At 42.8% G+C, this 20578-nt stretch overlaps 1 protein-coding gene across 2 annotated transcripts in view; it reads left to right on the forward strand.

Annotated features, from left to right (window-relative positions):
• The window catches only part of CACNA2D3 (calcium voltage-gated channel auxiliary subunit alpha2delta 3), an 857887-nt gene that overhangs the window by 236853 nt on the left and 600456 nt on the right, over positions 1-20578 (forward strand). For both annotated transcript variants that reach the window (XM_032868337.1, XM_032868338.1), the window contains exon 4: positions 13994-14053. In XM_032868337.1, coding sequence (XP_032724228.1) covers positions 13994-14053 — 60 coding nt within the window. The remainder of the gene's footprint in view (positions 1-13993; positions 14054-20578) is intronic.

A 20578-nucleotide genomic window follows, 5' to 3' on the forward strand; every position in this document is an offset into this window, starting at 1 on the left:
CGGGACCGTAATGGGGGGCTTGATCCCAGGACCCTGGGATCATGACCAGAGCCGCAGGCAGATGTTTAACAACTGAGCCACCCAGGTGCCCCAAGTATGCATCATTTTCTTTCAAAAACCTAAATATACTGAACTAGCATAGGATACCTGGCCCCAGCAAGTTTAGAATATGGTCTCATGGACCTATTTTTGGTTTTAGCAACCAGCACCTCAGGGCCTTTGCACTTGCTGTTCTGCTGCTCTTCTTCATGGAACGTTCTTCTTTCACACGGCCTCTAGCTTCCTTCTTATTCAGGTATCAACTTTGCAGGGATTCATTTCCTGACCACTGCACACATCTATACGGCTGTGTCCCCTGACTGCGTTGCCTTGTTTTATAATCTTTAGGATACTTATTCTCACCTGATGTGATCTAATATATTTGTTTCCTTGCTTGCTGTCTATGTCTCTCCAACATAAGCCCCATAAACGCAGAGATCCTGGCTGTTGATTCACTGAGATGCTGCTGACAAGGCACTGAGTGCTACAGTGTGGGGGCCCCACCTCCTGGTTGCGGCGGTGTGTCCCCGTGGACAGGTCTCCTGCTACGGAGCCAATTCCATGCAGCTCACCCCTGGGGAGCGAACTGGTCTTGACCTAATGGGCACCACTGAGTGGCTGCTACTCAAACTTTCTGCTTCTCCCAGCGCATCGAAAACTAAATGTTCGGTCCTCACTCTAGTGCCAACCTCCTGTCACCATGGAGATGGAGACAGGAAGTTCTCTGAGTAGTTTCCAGGCCCAAAAGGGAGGACCACTCAGCAGTGAGAGATAGTACACAAGCATCACAACCAGCCTACCAATGATCTTTTTTCCTCAAAGCTGATTTTCATCCATGTTTTTGGGACAGGAGGACGTTGAAACCAAAATCAGTTTGTTCTTCTCTTATCAGATAACTAGCTGACTTTCTGACTTTTCTGTGCTTTCTGATAAGGATGCTCAAGATAAGAGAACATGCCCTTTCCTCTGTTCTGGCTCTTTGCCCTCTGTTTACACCTGGTTTTAAAGCAAAATATTCTTGAAAGTCAAGGTCCAGACAAGACATCCTGGCCTCAGTTTATTTGATTGTTAGCTTTGTCTTTGCTGAAGGATGTTGAGACAGCTGCTCCTGGCCATGGTTCCAAGGGCATTTGGAGGTCACTCCAGAGGGCATTCATGTTGGCATCAATGGTTCGAGTCTTCGTAAAGTTCAACCACGTGAGTTCCATTCCTAACCTTATACCTCACCTGCTGGGTCACTATATGGGGTGGTCTCTTCATGCCGCTGAGACTGTACCCAGTTGGTGCAATGGGGAAGTGATAGGACCCAAGGGCTTATAATAAAGCTGAAATGGACAAACACCTGTAACATTTGGCACAAAGGAGGGCCTTGATCCTGCCCATTCTCTTCTTTAGCATCTCCTAGGATTGCTTGATCTGCTCGACCTCATTTCATCCTTTGGAATATTAACGGGAAATTAAAAACTAGTGAAGCTCAAATATATTTTTTGAATTTGCTTCAACTTTCTAGAACGGCTGATGTCCTTTTGATTCACAAAGTGGAAATTTGGTAAGGTTGACCCTACTCCTTCTCTACTTCACAGTAAAAGAAGGGGAGTAGGCAGACGAACGGTGAGCATGGAGGGTGGGCGTGGTCAGTGCATTGTGCTCAACCTAAGACTCCATTCTATTTGGTCCTTTGAGAGCACTGGAAACTTACAAGAGTGTGAACTGGGGACGAGGAGGGGTGTACGTGTGAGCAAAACATGATGAATGTCAAGTGCAAACTTGGTTTACAAATGAGGTGTTGCATGAACAATAAACATTGAGAGAACTTAAGATTTTGGTCCTGGTGTACTTTTATGTAAAATGGACTTAGTCCTTCAGGGGTCCTGTCTTTTCTTCATCAATAATAATAATAATAATTAATAATAAATCTTCAAATCTTGTACCACTACCACATGTTTCTATATCTGCTTCGTTCTTTGCCATTTTGAAATAAAGTTATAATTACAGGTCGACAGAGCAGAGAGTTGAAACTGAGAGAGAATAAAGGATAAGAATAACTTCCCATAAAAATTCAAACTTTATATGTAATTTCAGTTCATTACCTGGGCATTAAAAAGGGGGAGAGCCAGCTTATCTTTTAAGCTAGCATCTCATCCTTAGAAATTTAAAAAATGTGAAGTTTGGTTCTGGAGAGCGAAAATGTCATTTCTTGAACACAAATGAACATAAGGAGAGTTAGAAAGGGAAAATAACAGAAAAGGAGCTTAAGGTACACACATTCTGTTCCGAACCCAGTCCCTTGTTTGTTCAGCTCCCCGTAGACTCAAATGCTCACACACCCAGTGTCATGCCACAGGGCGGGTCCCCTGCCACCCCACATTTTGAGTTTGAGCTGTCCTCTTCTTGCAAGTATTGGGCAAGGTTCAGAATATTGGCATCAGGTATTTCTGCGTTGCGGGAGGACGGCCTCTCCTGAACACATTGATGGAAGGCAGGGGGCTTGTGTAAAATGTTTGGGGCCTAGGATCATGGGATTAGTTTTATTTTTCACATCATTCTTGATTTCATTTGGAATAAGCTTCCCACATAAGTACATGTGGTTTACTTTAGCCGAGAGGAGTACAAGCCAGCTTGGGCCTGTTTCCCAAGGTCCTCCAAAAGTCAAGGATGACCCAGGCCATTTGGACTCTTTTTTCCCTCAAGGCGCTCAGTATGTTAGGATGTGAAGAAATGACAAAGCGTAGTTCAAGTTGTGGTATATTTTAAATATTTACATTGAACAAATTATGGCTTTTTAACAAAGAGTACCTATACAGTATAGTTGAGCCCTTCCCAAGAAAATAAGGGATACAGCAAAAAGAAAAGTTGTAATGTCCCATAGGCTGTGTGGTCCAGGAAGAGAATGGCAAGAAATAGCCTTTGCCCTCCAGGCCAGTGGTTTTTCTGTGACCTGTAATCTCCTTAGGAGATAAACTAGAAAGTCTTAAGTTTAAGGACCTTTGAATTGGAGGCCTGGGCCCAATCGCTTGTCCCTGGAAAGGATCCTAGAGCTCCCAGAGCTGAGTGGGCCTTCAGGGAGCTTCCCAGAACAGTTATTATTACTTTTTTTGCAATAAGCATGTTTTTGTCCTAAAGCCTTCCTTCCCCCTGCATTCCCTTCGTGTTATGCCCAAATCTCTCCTCCCCCCCTCTTTCCTTCTTTTCTCTCCTCCCTCCCTCCCTCCCTTCCTTCCTTCGTAGTATTTTGATACAGAGAGTCTGTTTTTTTCTCCCAAACTCCTGTCCTTCCCACTTTTCTGCTCTCTGCACGTTGTCCCCTGCCCCTACCTCTGCTCTGAAATGGTTCTTACGCAGTCTTCCTCTAGTTCGCTCATTCAGGTTTGGTCAGAAAAGTCAAAAAACTTTTAGGTATTCAAGTAGGCAAGGATTAATATAGGGAATTAAAAGCTCACCTGGTAGTTGGAAGAACCGTGGGCGTGAGGTCGGGGAAGCTGCTGTCCAAGTGCGTGGAGTCAGGAAGTGCCGTGGTCTCAGGGAGAACCACCCCCAGCCTTATCCTCTGTAGACTCCGTGGGTGGTCCTCAGGAGGGCATCTGGATGAGTCCAGCCAAAGACAAGTATCATGTACCAATGCCCACATACTGGCCATAGCTTCAGTTGGAGAATATTGGCATCTCCCTCTTTGCCTCACTCGTCTCTCCAGGATCTAATCTGAAGCCCTGCGGGCAAGGGATTCTCAAACATGTAGTTTTCAGGCTTCTGGACCCTGCCATAGAAGGGGTCGCTTATAGGTGTCATCCAACGCATATCCTTACCCAGCAGATTTTCCACCTTTACATTCCTTGGTGTTACTGTAAGCTTTTGCAACACCTGCCACCCTTCTTTCCCCGAATGTTCCTCCTGAGCTCCGAATCCCTTTCTGACCATTCCTTGGTACCCTGGTGGTACTAAATGGTGGTTCACAGCCCTAAGCTAGTTACCATGACTCCGTCCATCTCATTCTCTCTGTCCTGTTGGCCTCTGAGTCTTACAGATTTCTTTCCTAAATAGCTTTAGCGTGCCTTTTGTATCATCTTTCTCTTTATTGCCTTGGCTCACCCTCTGGAAAAGTTTTTAAAAATCTGGATAACTTCAATAATATTAAAACTCTCCAGCTTCCTTTTGCGCTACCTCCCTCCATGCAGTCCCGCCTCTGTGTGTGTCCCTATACTGAATTTCTTGCAGTTGCCTGAATGTCATGTTCTCTTTTGCTCTAGGGTCTTTGTACATGCAGTGTCTTCGTCCTGGAAGGACCTTCCTGTTGTCTGGGCTGGTTCTTATCCTTTAGGTCTCAACATAGATGAGAAGCCTCTTTGTACCCCTTAAACCTAGTCTAGTTGATCCCCTCAGTGGGCTTTCTCCTCTTGGAGCCTTTATCATATCGAGTGTGGTTGCCTGTGCCTTTGTCTCCTTTGCTAGACTATAATGTCCTTGAAGGAAGGAGATGCATCTTCTAAATTTTATATTCCCAGCCAAACACCGTGGCTGGAACATAGTAGGGTGAGTAAGAGACCGTCTTTCATTTGTGCAATGGCTGTATTTTGAGCCCTGGCCATGTGCTCGGTGCTGTTTTAAAGACCAAAGCATGTCACCATTCTGTGGGAGGTGGGATGGTGATGGTGACCCCGAGTAGGGGTTGTTGGACCTGCAGCATGAATGACAAGGAAGAGGGGGCAAACATTCGAGGACCTGGGAGAAGTCACCAGCCAAGAATACAGGAAAGGTACAGGCAGAGATGAGTCTGGTGGTTGGGGGTTAGAAGGATGGCTGAAGTCTGGGGCCCAGGCAGGAGGGGGCCTCTGAGCATGCAGGACCAAATCGTGAAGAGCCTGTGAGTCATGGTCATGAGTGATCAGTCATCAGAGGGTTTCAGCAGAGGAGGGACACCATCAGAATTATTCTTAAAAGCTCCTTCTGGAAGCCATGTAGATGGTAGGACTTGTCTGACTCCAGATCCTGCTCTCTGGACCAAAATATGTTGCCTCCCGACCCCCAGCTGGAGTTGCCTTTAACCGCTTGGCTGGATGGTTAGAAAGAAAGAATAAAAAAAGAATTAGAATAGCGTTTTCATGCATCAGATGTATGTAGAAATCCGTCTGGAGAAGGTAAAGTCTGAATGGACTTGGAAATTGCTCTGTGTTCTTCCACTTTGAAGAAGAGAGAGGATTTTCCTCCTCTGGCTGTGGTTCGGGTACAGGGGTTGGGAGCTCCTTGCCGTACTTGCTGGCCTAGTCCATCCCTCAGGTGCCATCTGTCAAAGAAGCCTGCTTTGGCAAACAGCTTAATTTCTGTGTTTGTGCCATTCTGAGGACATCAGTCCAACCTTTCGCTGAAGAATCTGGCTTCGTTCCATTTTCAGTCTCACTTATCACAGATTTTGGTGCTGAAGCTGGAAAAGACTGGTGGATTCTGAAAACCAGTCATGGAGCAGGTGCACACACAGCCTTGTGTTTGTGAACATGAGATTTTGGAGTCCTTTCCTTGGCAGCAGAATGAACGTTCATATAACCTCCCTGGAACTGTGAACTTGGGGAGCTATTCCAAGTTCCCCCCATGTGAGCGCCAACCGTGGGAGGCATAGGCTTTGTGAGCTGTCCTTGTTACAATCAAGCCATGTTGTGCCTGAACATCTTGTGTCTTCCCTTGCCCCATCATAATAATTTCTTGCACCTGTGCGGAATCCTTTAGGAAATAATTTGTGTCTACATCCTCCTCTTGAAGTCAAGAGCACAGAGGGTATTATTTTGGTGCCTCAGATAAGAAAACTGAGGCTTAGAGAAGTGAAGTTTTCCCCAGATCAAGCAGCTAGTGCGTAGGATGATCTAGATTCAAACCCTTGTTCTTAGGCTCTGAGACCCATTTTCATTCTACTGGACCAAAAGCTTTCTGCGGGGTCAGGACTAAGTTATTGCTTGGCATCCCACTCAGTTCTTGGTGCCATTCTGATTACTTAATGGGTTATTATCAAATACTTATTAAACTAAGTTGAACAGAGGTGGATGACAACTCGGAATAGAAACTCTGTAGGACAGATTTTCCGCACTGACTGCAAGACCTTGTGACCTTGGCTGTGCCTTATCTTATGTAGATGTTCCCACCTCCCTTGGCTAGCTGGATGGTACCTTCTGTGCTCTGCCAGTGGGGGTTCCAGTCCACACTTCTGAGTAAGTCCTGGAAAATATGTAATTAAGGTCTGGAACAGAATTTTATTCACCACCGTCAGAGCCTTCATTGACAGGTGATTTCTTTCATGGAAAACAAATGTCTATCTTCAAGCTGACATAGTCCCATGGACTGTCCTTTCAAGAAGTTAATGACGGTTCCATGGCCCAGGAAGGAAATCGCCCAGTGATTCTCCCCCAGCTGAAGAGTCCTGAGAGGACTTTTTAAGCTTTATGGTTCAGTAGACTTGATTTTGTTATTCAATGAAGCCATTCCCAAGAAGGCTACATGAGCAGGAGCCCATGCCATCAACTGCGGGGTCATTTGGAAAAAGTACTTGTCTTCTCTTCCTCGCTCCCCCCCAGATGCTGTGGTCCTTGGGCAGCCCCTGGAGCAAACATTGGCTCTTTCTATCGGCAGTAGCTTTGCACACGTTGCACTTGGGCAAATGTAGCCTTAGCTGTAGAATGAGGTGGCTTTGGTTTGGAAATTGACCATTCGTGTTGATAACAGGCACTGATTTAATCAGCTTCAAATTGATAACAGCTATCTCCCGTGGAAACAAAGATAGTTTGTTATTCATTCTGATCCTGTCTTCTGATGTAAGCTCTAGGCTAATTTTGTCTTGTAAAAGTCTGATGTGGGCTTCAGTAACCTGAAGGAGTGGGGAAGGGGGAGGAGTGGAGGAAGGGAAGAGAGCCCCAGGTACAGGCTGGGTGTGTTTGCTCTTTTGTTCCGTTACCTGCTTTCTCTGGAAACTTTATAGATTAGCTTTTATAATCCACTTTGAAATGTTTGCCGTTTTGAAAGCAGAAGCAATCTTTGCAGCTTTCAGGCAGAAGGTCATTTTATACAAAATGTTCATTGGTGTGCAACAAAGCTTATTTCTTCTACAGGAACAAAGAAATAATGAAGGCTCCTTAAAAGCTGTTATTCTCTAAAGAAATGATCGTCTTGATAGTTGGTGATTTATATGTGTCATTTCTATCGGAACTGAAAAGTAAAAACATTTGTATCAGTAAGGATTACTGAATATTAGGAAGCTTTCAGATAGGACTCTGTGGATTTCAGGGTTCCACGATGGGATGGAAAAGAGTTCCCTGTTTAATTGTGTCCATCTTTCCAGGTTCTTGGCTTTTGCCCTGGCTTCTTGCCTGCTGGTCCTTGGTTGATGTGGCCCTCTGTCTAGGTCTCTGAGATCTGGTTGTTTCTGGAACATTTTCTTGCCTCCAGAAGTTTGTTTGCAATGTTCCCATGGGCTGGACACTGGCTCAACACCTTTCCTTGTTCTGCAAGAGCCTTCTGTTTTCCTTAGCAGCACAACTTTGATGTCACCTCCTTTTGGGAAGCGTCCTAGCCTACTGCCAGCATTCTTTGTCACTTGCCCCTTTATGATGAAATCACTCTTTCCCTTGTGTGTGACTCTCACCCTTCTGCAAAGCTTCATGTTGCCTCATGGCTCCCTGGTGGTACAAGTCCCACGCTTTGGGAAATAGTGATCTGAGTGTTCCAGCCACAAAAGCAGCAAAGATGAATCTACATGGTTAGAGTAATAAAAATAACCTCTTGAGAACAAAAGGGAAGGGATTTCCACGCAGAAGGAATGGAGATGTAAATTTGAACATCCTCCTCTTCCCGTCCACCCCCACCCCCCCTTTAATGGTTCACAAACTGTTGGTTTCTGACCCTTCATATAAGAAAGGAGTGTTTGAAATTAGCCCTGGGAACAAATCAATCTCATTTTGTCCAGATTCCCAGAGACATCTTTTTATGTGCCGACAGCATTTTAATGAGGATAGAGATTTTTCGTTTTATTTCTGGGATCAGTTGAGTTTGAAATCTGTGATGCAGAGAGGACCAAGGTCTCCTCTGTCCTCACTCCTGTAGATGGTCAACATGTTGCGTTCAAACCCTGCCACATAATAGGGTGCTAGAATAGCATCAGCCCCAAGCACACACTGCTGGGCAGAAGGTGTAACTCTTCCTCCATCAAACTGCAGCCCTTTAAGCAAAGGCTGGTGAATTTAGTGTAAGGAAAAGATGAACCATGCCACACTGGGTATGGTTATGACCTCAATTATCACTCTTGATTGATCTATTTGGTTGTTCTTCTGCACTGTTTAGTGCTTGCTAGATTTGAAAAAAGACTCATGTGATCTCTAACTGATATTTTTCACAATTCAATCATTAGCTCCAAGTGAACCATTGGTGCAGCCCAAAGCCATGTTAATGGTTATAGATTTTCCTTAGAATCACCTCAGTTGAGCTTAACACCCCCCTTTTTTTTTTGAGAAAGAATTATGTATTCATTCCAGAAAAAAAAGGCAATAAAAATGCTGACCTGATTATTAAATGTGTGTTGCAAAACGTTAAATGAAAACCACGAAATGTATTAAGTAGTTTGAAATCTTTGTTAAATTCCAATATCCCATTATAACAGCAATTACAAGCCAAAGCTTTTTAATTTTAACATGAGAAATAAAAATAACGTTTTTCTTTCCTGCTCCATATGGTTTTTATATTTCTGTTTTGCTTTAAGGATTTTCGTCTGTAATTGCTCCCTCCCCCGCCTTTTCCCCTTTCTTATTAAGAAACTTTTTTTCACTTGTACATAATTTGTTCATTCTGATAGAATTAGTAGGAATCTAGTAGTAGGTTATTTTGTTGCATATCACATTTTCTGTTACTCTCCCCCCATTCCCCCACTGTACCATTCTTTCTTTCTTTTCTCCCATTAAGCCAACATGATCAGGAATAAAGAAATAATAATAATAAAATAAAATACAAGTAGAACAAACAAAATCATTTTCTTTTTCTGATCTAATTTATACTGTGACTTGGTGTCCCATTTTCCCCCTCCTGAACCATGACAGAAAGCTTGACCTCTACGATGTCTTTAGCTGTAGTCTTGATTTAAGTGTTTTTGGGGGAGGAGACGGGAGACTGCATTCTATAGCATTGTACTGATTATACATGGGGTCATTTCTAACAAGAAATAAGATGTGATCTTAAATGAAACGCTTTAATATCCCACTATTCCCCTTGGTAGTTTTGCCTTCACCATGGCTATAAATAGTGTCCATGGTCCATGGCCTCTAGCATTTCTTATTTATAAAGATAGTTTTGGAAAGTCGCTGAAACATACATCAACTCATGAACTGCAACTTTTTGGCTCATAGATGCTTTGTTACAAAGCCAGGATGTGTATTCTAGTACACTGTTATCATTTTTGTTGAGTGACGGATAGCTCTGGCATCAGAGTGGGGAGGATCTGTGGACAACACTGCTGTTTCCTTGCCTCAGAGCTCAGTTTTGAATGCTAGTCTTCAAAACCATTTTTATTTCCAGTGTTCAGTTTTAATTAAAAACCACATTCACAATTCTATAATCCCATCTGCAGATCCGAAAGGGGAATTCATACAAAAGAAAATTAACTTATTATTATTAAAAGCACACTGCCTTTCCAATAGGTATAATCGAGGAACAGTTTCCCTCGGGCTCAGTGGTTCCTTATATAATAACTAAAATATTAGCAAATTTTAATTGATTTTCCTTACGTGCAAGTGGTAATCAAACTTATTTTTAAAATATACTTAATTTGACTTAGATGATAAGGGTATTTGCTCAGGAAGGAGAGATGAGAGGCTGTTCTTTTCTACTGGCAAACGTCAGAGGTGGAAGTTGAGTGGTCTTGACTTTTAAATGGTGATTCAATTTATTTTCATTTTATCAACAGTAGGAATGTCTGTCCTCAGGACTCTGTTTTAGGTAAATTGATAGCACATGATATCCTTCTTAAATCACATTTCTTTTGGGGCACCTGGGTGGCTCAGTGGGTTAAAGCCTCTGCCTTCGGTTCAGGTCATGAACCCAGGGTCCTGGGATCAAGCCCCACATCGGGCTCTCTGCTGAGCAGGGAGCCCGCTTCCTCCTCTCTCTCTCTGCCTGCCTCTCTGCCTACTTGTGATCTCTGTCTGTCAAATAAATAAATAAAATCTTTAAAAAAAAAACAAAACATTTCTTTTTACTTGTGTATCTTTTTAAGAATATTTCGGAAGTGCATCTGTCCTTCATTCTTTCCCAAAGGGGCTCAGATCTTGATGTGCTGTTTGTCATTACTGTTGTGCACCAGAGATGAACTTGTTTTGGGGGATTTGCCCCTGAATTTTCCCATAAAATGTAGGCCTATCTTCTGGTAGCATCACAGGGCAGATTGGGATAGCCCCGTGGTGCATTGCAGCAAGTGTGAATCCTTTCAAAGAGCCCAATTCCAGAGTACTTCCTTCCTTTACATGAGATAACTATTACATTATCTCATGCTGACAGTGGACCATCTTTTTTTGAATCTTATTTCTTAAGGCTTTGTAGTAAGCTTGATGGGAAAATATCTTCATGGAAACAAAAAAAAATATGAATTAAATCAAGTTAAAATTTAAAAAAAGCATGTGGCAAATTTAACTTGAGAATGAACATAAAAGCTGGCTAGCTGGCTAGCAGGGTACTCACTGCTCCACACAGAAAACAGGGCTCTGGCTGATCTTAGTAGTTAGTGCAATGGTATTGAATTGTTTCCAATATATTACCTTCTTGTACCCCGTTGTTACAGGATTTGTGTCCCCTTGGTGCCCAGGTTCTTGGTCACACTGCTTTGAAAAATGAAGACGTAGACCAGATGAAGAGTGGTGGGCAGCAAAGCAAAGTTTATTGAGCAAGAGTACGAAAGAGTACAAAGGAGGGAGACCTGAGTGGGTTTAATGAGCCAGAGTACAAAGGTCCTGGAGAGGGAGGGAGACCTGAGTGGGTTGCGTCAGAGTTTCTAAGTTTAGGGTTTATACCAGCTCTTTTGCAGAACTTTCTTAAGCAATCAGGGTGTGCTGAGTTGTGCTGATCAGGGCTTTGGTCACGTATCTGTCTACCTATTAGATTCATGTCCACGTGCTGATGGTCTTTTTTGACTGACATCTGGGGGCTTAGGTCTTAACTGCCCCTTGCATTGATATTGACAAATGCTTTTGTAGTTAATTGTCTTGTTTTAGGAGGTTTTGTAGAAGTCATTTCTGCAAAGACTGCAAAGCAGAATGTCAGTGTGGTCCTGTCTAAGCTGCAGAACAGGATGTCAGTGCTGTTTTCTCTTAGCTGTCGTGATCCCATATTTTCTTGTCGAGGATGCTGGCCCTGACTACCTAACCACCTAACCGTCTAACTAACTCCTAACACCATGACATGTATTACAGTGGTTGAAATACATTTCATGTTATGTTATATATGAATTTTGTATGGTGTATATGATATGCATATACATATATACACACAAAGGCAAACGAAATGCATTTTTCTAGATACATGAGATACATTTCGTGCTGTGCTATTTCATGATAATTTCAACTACCTATTATTTCCATCTTGTTGTCTTATTTCTTGGTGTTACACTGCTTCATTGTTTCCCTCATTTCCAACTGTTCACTTCTTCCAATACTATCTGTCTTGGTCATCATGAAATTTTATCCTGTTCTTATCTTTCAATTGTTTGTACATGTCATCCCCATTTCTTCTCTGGGTTCTCAGAGTACTCAGAGACCATGAAACAGCAACCTCTGTGTGTTTAGGTAAATATATAAAATATATATGACTTTTAAATATATATGACATGACTTTTTTTGATAATGTAAGTGTCCAGACATGTGTATTTATAACCATTCTGTAAACCTCAGTATGTAACTGATTTCATGACACATAACATTCTAAATCTGTTACAAAGATGAAGAGAATTAGCTCTCACAAATATGTAGGTTCCTTGTACCACTGTCAGTCACTCATCTGTCAAGGTCCACCTGGATCCATTTGCAGATTGGATCATGTGATCCCAGGAGGCTGCAAACTCCATTGTTGAGGATGACTCTAGGAAGACTGTGACCCAAATGAAAGCTTGGAGCCAGCAGATCCAATTTACATAGAGTGTGTCTCCTTATTTTTCCTTTTCCCTGTTTCTCATCCTCTCCATTGTATGCTTCTCTTCTAGAAAACATTTAATGTCTTCTGGTGAACATACTTATATACACAGATTTTAAAAAGACGAATGAAAGTTGAAAAACCTTGGAGGGCTGGGGGATATCATTAATCAAGGCAGCAGGGATGAGTTCAGCTCTAGGATGAGTGCTGCTGTTTTTTGCCACTGGTTCTCAAACTTTAGTGACTTCTGAATTCCCTGGAGGGCTTGTTAAAGCAGATTGCTGGTCCCACTGCAAGGGCTTCTGATTCTGTAAGATGGGATGGGTCTTGAGAGCACTCATTTGCAACATGTTCACAGATGAAACTGCTGCTTCTGGAAGGGGACAGCCCTCGGAGAAGCACTACTCTAGGGTCACTGTGTCAGGGGTTTCAGATGAAGAAACCGAGGCCTGAGAGGGGAAGGGGCTTGCCTAAGATGTAGTGGGTTGCGCCTAGGCTAGAATTAGAACTGGGTCTTCTGGCTCTGAACCTGTAATGTTCTCCTGGGGTCTGTTCTTTGATTGACCAGAGAAGGGAAAATCTCTTCCGGGCCATCTGAAGGAAGTGTGGGAAGCCAGATTTGCTCCCCCGCCCCGATTCCTGTCTGTGGGCAGCACTGTCCTGGCTGGCCTCTCTCTTTCTCTGTATGTTCTATGGAGAGAGAAAATTTAATGATCTGTATTGGTGTATTAATGTTACCCACATATATTCCAACCTCTTCATTTCCATCTCCAATTTAGTAATTATTCATGGAACATTTGTCTGTTGATTTGTAATCATTTAGAGATGATGAATACCCATGTCATCATATTTCAAACATGGCCTTAGATTAAGCTCAGGTCTGTATTATGTCAATTAAAAACAAGTTAAAGATGGCCTAGGCTACAAGAGTAACCGGGAGAAAAATAGAAATGGCTGAATTTTTACCTGGATCTGAAGGTTTTGCTTTTAGTTCGATGAAATTTCAGTAAGCTGTTACCTCACTAAATGAGTTTTCTTCCATATTCTCTAGCCTATGTTTTTCAACTTAATGTTGGCAAATTCAAATCAAAGTAAAAATGATTTCGATAGGTGACTAATGGCCTTTAAAATGGAGTTTTATGAAATTGCTTTCATAAGAATATGGATTGGTTGAATTTATTTGGCTAAGAAGAATAACAAGAGTTGTGTATTTATGGGTACTGCTTATTGATTTAATTTCAGCAATTTTCTTATTGGAATGCAGATTGTCAAATGGCATTGAGGTGCCATAAATTCAAATAATTGTCGGCTGATAATTACATCCTAGAACTGGATGCAGAAAGAACTGCTTTGAATGATTGAGGGGATTCAAATAAGCAGTATTTCTCAAACCAAAGGGGAAGAAAGTTAGCCCACTTAGTGTTGGGCTCAATTTAATGAATCCTGGTTGAGAGCCTTCTGTACCTAAGGAAGACCCTCTTCTAGGTTGATTTCAGCATCCACATATGGGGCCTCGAGGGCCAGTGTCTTTGAGTTGTTACAAATTGCTATGAAAATGGATGCAGAATTTGTGTGCATGTATACACACATACCATGCTGGAAAAACGCTGGTTGAATGATGAAGGCAAAAACCAGATTTGGACACTGATGTTGCTCTTCTCAGTTTCGTGGGCACAAAGGCTCCAGGTCGCAGTGCGCGTGCCATGACACAGTCTGTCATCTTGGGGCAATGGAGAAATAATCTGTCTTTTCACATTGTTGGCAGGGGGATCCGGGCCACATTTCTGATCTTTCATGTTGCCTTCTATCTTTTCAGCGTCTTGTGGAGGCTGCAGAAGAGGCACACCTGAAACATGAATTTGATGCAGACTTGCAGGTAACTGATTCTAGTTGAGTTAAATTTTTCATGTGTCGGCTGCCGAACAAGAATCATGAAGTGTGCTGGAAACACCTGCTTTCAGTGCATGGGAGGAAGAGGCTTTCAGGAGGGTGGTACAGAGTTGGAATAAATGTGCCTATTTCTTGATGGGGCAGGGTGGTGATCCCCAACCGTTTTCCACCATGACAATTATAGTGGGTAACGACACCCACTCATGCACAAGCTTAGAACCAGACCTGGATGAACTCCTCCCCAGTTCTGGAGGATGTAATCAGTCAACTAACAAGAATCATCAGGACTCCTAATAGCATATTGATAAGATAGACAGCAGAATATGTGTAAATCCCGCTTTCCTGACTGAAAGCAAAATTGTGATGGATGTAATCTTGAATTGACTATTAATTGTATCTAAAAATTAAAGCATTCACTGACATGGGGTTAGAACATCTACTTAATAAACTTCTGCAGTAGATCTTTTATCCGACTATGGCATACCTGTGTTCAGCTGAGAAGGATTTTGATGTTGCCATGTGCATAGAAAACATTTTAAAAGGTAGCAAGTGAATCGAATAATACTTGGAGTTTCCCTTGAGTCCCTCTTCCTCTTGAAGGAAATCTTACCTGTATTCTCATTTTGAGTTCTGTGGTGTTTCCTCACTGCTAGGTAAACAGAAGAAGTGAATCTTAATCCTTAAGTCTGTTCTTTGCTAGAATGTATCTCTTCTAGTGGCATGTGGTCACAGTTAGGAAGTAGTGTTTATTTTGCTGTATTTTCATTTATTGGAAAATAAATAAAGGCAGACATAAATATGCAAGCACAAAAAAGGTGTTGTTACAAAAATAGCCTTTGGTGTCTTCATTCCGTGGATGAACCTCTTCTCATCCCTCCCCATCTATATTTTTTGGCTTATGGGTAAAAGAATGTGCACCCAAATGGGGGTAATTGAAGAAAGTTTAATAAAGGGAGTATTTACAAAGGTATGGTTAGAGAAACCAAGAAACCAACAAGTGATGGTGTTATCCCAGGGCAAGCCACACTCCTGGCCTGAGGAGCAAGAGGAAGGAGTGGTTTCCAGAACCAAGGAGGGGTCGCTATCTGGAAAGGGTATTTGATAGAGATGCGCAGCCAATCCTGGTGAGCTAGAAAGATGAAATTTAGGGGGATAATATCCTGATAACGGAGTCTAGCCTTCTGATATCTTGCTGGTACCCACCATTGGCTGAAGCCAACTACTGGTGGGGTTGATGTAGTTCAGTCTTCTGAAATTGAGCTACATGCAGAAGGATGAAGAATGGGTCTGGAGAGGAAAGAGAAACTGTCAAACCCACCATTTGGTGGTCCTTTTCAGGCATAAACACCAACATATGAAGCAAAGAGAGCCAGGACTGTAGCCAAGCACAAGAGGTTCCGGGGGTAGGGGTGGGTGGAGAAGTGCCAGGGACTATTGGTAACATCAGGAGAGGGCTAGGGAGGCCAGCCCAGCTCTTTGAGCAAAAGTGCAGGAGAAGGGGCAGAGGAGTCAGCTGAAGAAGCACCTTGCTGCCTCCAGCCAGGTCTACATGGTGGCTGTAGGAAGATCCAGGGGCCCTGTACTGGCCTCATTCTGAGTGTGCCTCCTCTTCAGAGAGTCTGGAGTTCTTAGAGTGGGACAGAGATTTTGAATGGAAGCATCAGGAAGCAACTTTGTGACTAGGAGGGTTGAAAGGACATCTTGAATGTGTTGCCAAGAGAAACCTTCTCCTTCTCCTGGGGGAGTATTCTGGTTGAAAGTTACCAAAACCCAACTCAGAAAAACTCAAATGAGATTGTAATCTATAATCTATAATTTATAATCTATAATCTAGTTCTAAGGGTCCACTCAAATAAGATACAAATAAATAGACATAGATGATAAATAAGTATATACATAAATAAGAAGGGAAAGCTCAGGGTACCTGGGTGGCTCAGTCAGTTAAGTGTCCGACTCTCGATCTCTCAGCTCAGGTCTTGATCTCAGGGTTGGAATTCAAACCCCACATTGGACTCCAAGCTGGGTATGGAGCCTATTTTTTTAAAAATGACAAAGAATAGGGAAAGCTCTTACAGTAGAATGTCGATAAATACAGGAGAGCTGGTGGGAATAGAAGATTAGGGTAATAATTCAGGCAAGAATCTTCAGTGGATACTAAAACTAGTAGGAAAGAACTCGTTGAAGAACAGAACATTGATCATTTCAAAGTATCTGCCCACAAGTTACTTATTAATTACAAAGGGGAATATAGCAACTTTACCATGGGAGAAACCTGGCAGATGCCACTTTAAAAAGGTAATCAAAGTTAGTGTCACCGGTGATGAGACAAAGGGACATCAAATGCCTCCGGAATTGTGTTGAGCTTTAGGACAGCATCCTGATGTCGAATTCTTGCCCAGAATGTGTAGCCTAAATTTAATCATGATAAAACATCAGACAAAGGGGCACCTGGGTGGCTCAGTGGGTTAAGCCTCAGCCTTCAGCTCAGGTCATGATCTCAGGGTCCTGGGATTGAGTCCTGCATCAGGCTCTCTGCTTATCAGGGAGCCTCCTTCTCCCTCTCTCTGCCTGGCTCTCTGCCTACTTGTGATCTCTGTCTGTTAATTAAATAAATAAAATCTTAAAAAGAAATCAGACAAATCTGGATTGAGGAATTTTCTACAGAGTAACTGGCTGGACTCCTCTTCAAACCTTCCAAGGTCAAGAAAGAGAAAGAAACTTTGAGGACCTGTTCTAGACTACAGAATGCAAGAGATGTGTAACAATGAAATGTGACAGATCCAGAACCAGAAGCTAAGATTTGAAAATGGACTCTGCTTTAGATAATAATGATGGATTAATGTTGAATTTCCTGATTTCCTTGTATTATACTTATAGAAGAGACTGTCCTTGTTCTTGGATTTTTCTGGACCAAATATTTGCATCCACTGGTCCAACAGGAAGCAGTGTGTTTATAGGAGAGTGAAAAAGATTATTGGAAAAATCTGGTGGTGTTTAGGGCTCATATAGTCAATTTTATTCTGAGATCAGTTGTCTACAAAACATGAATGGGCAAGGGAGGTAATGATGTAATGACCTGAGGGGATTATTTATTCTTTAGCAGAGGACAAATGTTCTGTGGTTTAACGCAACTAACCTAGAACCATCCTTCTTTGTCCCTAAGAAATGAGTGTTACTTTCAAGAGTGCTCTGACTTCCTATTATTGAAGCTTTCAGTGGAATTCTAGTGTAGCTCAGCTGATTCCCTTGTCAAATGTGGTGTTATAGGCGTAAATGCAGCATTAGCATCTCTCTCCAAAGGAGAGAGACAGACAGAGACAGAGAGAGAGAGAGACTGAGAAAATGAGTTGCAGTTTTTGTTCTCTTGGGCACAGAGAAGGGGAGCCCAGTTTATATCAGGGGCTATAGCTATGGTCTGAATGAGAGTAGAGGTTGAAATAATCTGTCAATATTACAGAGTGTCATTTACTACCTGGACCTCAGACCTTGGTGAAGTCGTCTTTGGGTCAGAGTAAACCATGTGTGTTTTTGTGAGAACCTGTGAAAGAGAAGGCTTTGAGAAAATGAATGTGCGTGGAAGAATGCATGTCTTCTTCGATGAAGGTTTTGAAGCCGCAAAGCTTCAATGCTATTAAATGCAAGTCTTAAGAGCTTGGATGTCAGCCCCATCGCTGTCACTGGGATAGCAGGTCTGCGCACAGGCTCTGGGTTTATTGCTACAACAGTCCATTAGAGCTGATCAATTGTTAATCTGGGTTCCACTGACCTCTTGACAACCCCTGCCAGTGGATTGTTTTTATCAAAAAAATTTCAGACTACCATCTGCTCATAGGGAGCTAATGTGGAGGGTGTCCCTGTGCTATTAGTTCTGAGAGAGCTGGGAGTCTGTTTCCATACAGAAACAAATAAACAAACAAACAAAACAAAATGGTGCTTTTGTAAAATTTCCTGAACTTTTTAGCTTCGAGTCTTAGACCCCTGTCCCCAAAGTAGAAAAGAAATGATAGGTCTGTCTCTTTCCATTTAGATTGGAGTCTTCATCAGTGCTTTGAAAGTGAAGGATTTGCTTCTCATTGGTAGAATCATCAAGAGTTGTAGGAGGAAAGTCATGCCTCCTTGATGGGCAGGATTTTATTTTTCATTTGAATGTTGTCTTACGGTCTCTTTAGAGGTTGATGTTTTTCTCATCGGCTTCTGCCCTTGATATCAGCTGTCCCCTTTGTAAGATCCTCTAACACGGTATTAGCTTATTCTGAATAAATACTATATGGGGGCAACAAGCAGAATCCAGCCTTGGAAGGGTAGCCCACGTAAACAGCCCACCATACAGCACCCTCCGTGGAAACCGGAACTGCTTGGTCCTCTTTGTTGGCCGGAAAACTTTATTGTTAGCACGAGGGTCAGTTCAGCCTTCTCTCTGGCTTGTCCCTCTCCATGGGTGGCCTGAGGGTTCCAAGATGGGTTTTCTCTTGGTTTTGTTCTTTACCCTCTGATATCTCTCCATTTGGGCAATTTATAGTTATAATTGAATAGAGGCCTTGTTAAAGGGCATCTTTGGTTTTTTATTCTGTGCTTTGAATTAACATAGGTTTAGGGTTTTTTTTTTATGTAAAGCTCATATGAGATGGATAATTATAACAATTGAAAAAAGGCCCCGATTATCCTATCCATTGATGAATTTCCAGAAAACTAGGTCTACATGTGTAGCATAACTTGGAGAGAATGCTTTCCCCCTCTTATATACTCCTTCTTTTTGGGTTTTTCCATTGGCAGTGAAGAAGATGAAAAAAAAGTCCTTTTGACAGTTTACTAAAAACCTGCTTATCTTTGAACCGCAAACATATTTTCTTTGAAAGCTGTCTCCAGTAAGTGCCAATTGCACAGAGCTGGTGCACAGCAGAAAAAAAAAGCACGTGGTTTTGAATTGTGTAGCCTACAGAAGCCTTTGCAATTGCAAAGTTTTCTATAATAATTTTTCTTTGTTATTTTGTAAGTAATAGGAAAATAAAAAGCCTGGGGACATACAGAGGGATAACAAAAGTGTGAGTGGGAAGGAACTGGGGAATGGAGTGTCTTGAATGTCCCCTCCTGGTCATCCCCAAGTCACAGACCTACCTTGCAAATGCAGTGGCCTAACTGCAATGTTGGGGTTGGGAGTTTGGAGGGAAGGAGTCCGACACCATGATGGGGAATCTCCACGTGGTGATACACCATCCTCCCGGGGGCAGCCTCCCACCGCTGTCTCCTGGCCAGACCTGTTAGAGTGGGAAGGTCCTTGCTGAGGGGGACCCTGGTGAAGGGAGGGACTGGCTCAGGAGCTCCAGGGTCCGCCACTGTAGGAGCCTGTATTAGCATTCACGGGGAGAAGAAAGTCTTTCCCAGAAAGGCTGAGAAAGGGCAGCAGAGCGGAGAGCAGGAGAGCAGAGCTGTCCTTTTCCCTGACAGCACCTTCTGGCCGGTCAGTGAGGCTTTGCCCTGGGGAAACTCACATGTTCTGGGTATAACCATAGGATGGGTTTAGTAGAAGTTCTTTCTGAGCAGAGGAAATCACGATCCTCACAAGATTTTTCATGCATTCCTGTCAAGCCCCAATCCGTCCTTGTCTTCTCTGCCTCAGTGAGGCATCGAGCTCCTTGCAGAGGGAGGAGGCAGAGCACAGAAGACCCTGTCCCCAGAATTAGAAATGATGCTTTTCCTAGAGGTAGCGAATCAGCTTTTTGTGCATTATCAAGAAACAGAGGGGTCACATCTACAAGAAAATAAATGACAAGAGAAGGAGGTTTTCACTTTTTCTATTAAAATAACACCCCCCCTTTCTGATCTAACTTTTGAGACCATGCCCATTTTTTTCCTTTTTATCAGCTTGGCGGTGGGGAGGGGGAGTCACGTTAGTCCTCTGCATTTTAAGATATTACATTTGGATATTTCTTAGTTAGGTGCCGCAGGTCATATATGCATAAGACTGACATGTAAATGTTCCCCCAGAATCTCTGCATGCACATTTAAAAATGAAAGCCATTTCTCAGTTGCCACATACACACTCTCTGTGTACACACACTATTGGTTTTGTTCATTTGGCTAGAATGTTACAGCTTTTCATAAGGTCCATGCAGGACTGGGCTTTGTGTTAATGAGTTGTCTGGTGGTCCCATGTGAGACACGGGACCCTGACTGTTGGTTATGTGAAAGTTTAAGAAGGGTTGGCAGATGGAACCTCCACTTGACCCAACCCAGAGAGCCTTGGTCTAGAGGTCTGGAAATGTGGGTTCCAGTAGATCCCATCCACCTGGACCATTTATGTGTTTCAGAGATTTGCTACTGTGGTCTCTTTGCTCCTCCATGAAATGATGCACTTGTAGCATCTACACAGTTTCTAAGATTTCATCCATTCTCCCAAGTGTGGTGGCCATGCCACAGGTAGTTGTCCTTAACCTCCTCTGTGTCCAGTGTCTGCTGTGGGTATGACCGTGAGCTCAGCGGATGCTGTCTTTTCTCACAATATGCACCATCT

Source organism: Lontra canadensis, unplaced genomic scaffold (assembly GCF_010015895.1).
Source record: "Lontra canadensis isolate GAN:19392208 unplaced genomic scaffold, GSC_riverotter_1.0 scaffold35, whole genome shotgun sequence".
Classification (NCBI taxonomy): Eukaryota; Metazoa; Chordata; class Mammalia; order Carnivora; family Mustelidae; genus Lontra; species Lontra canadensis.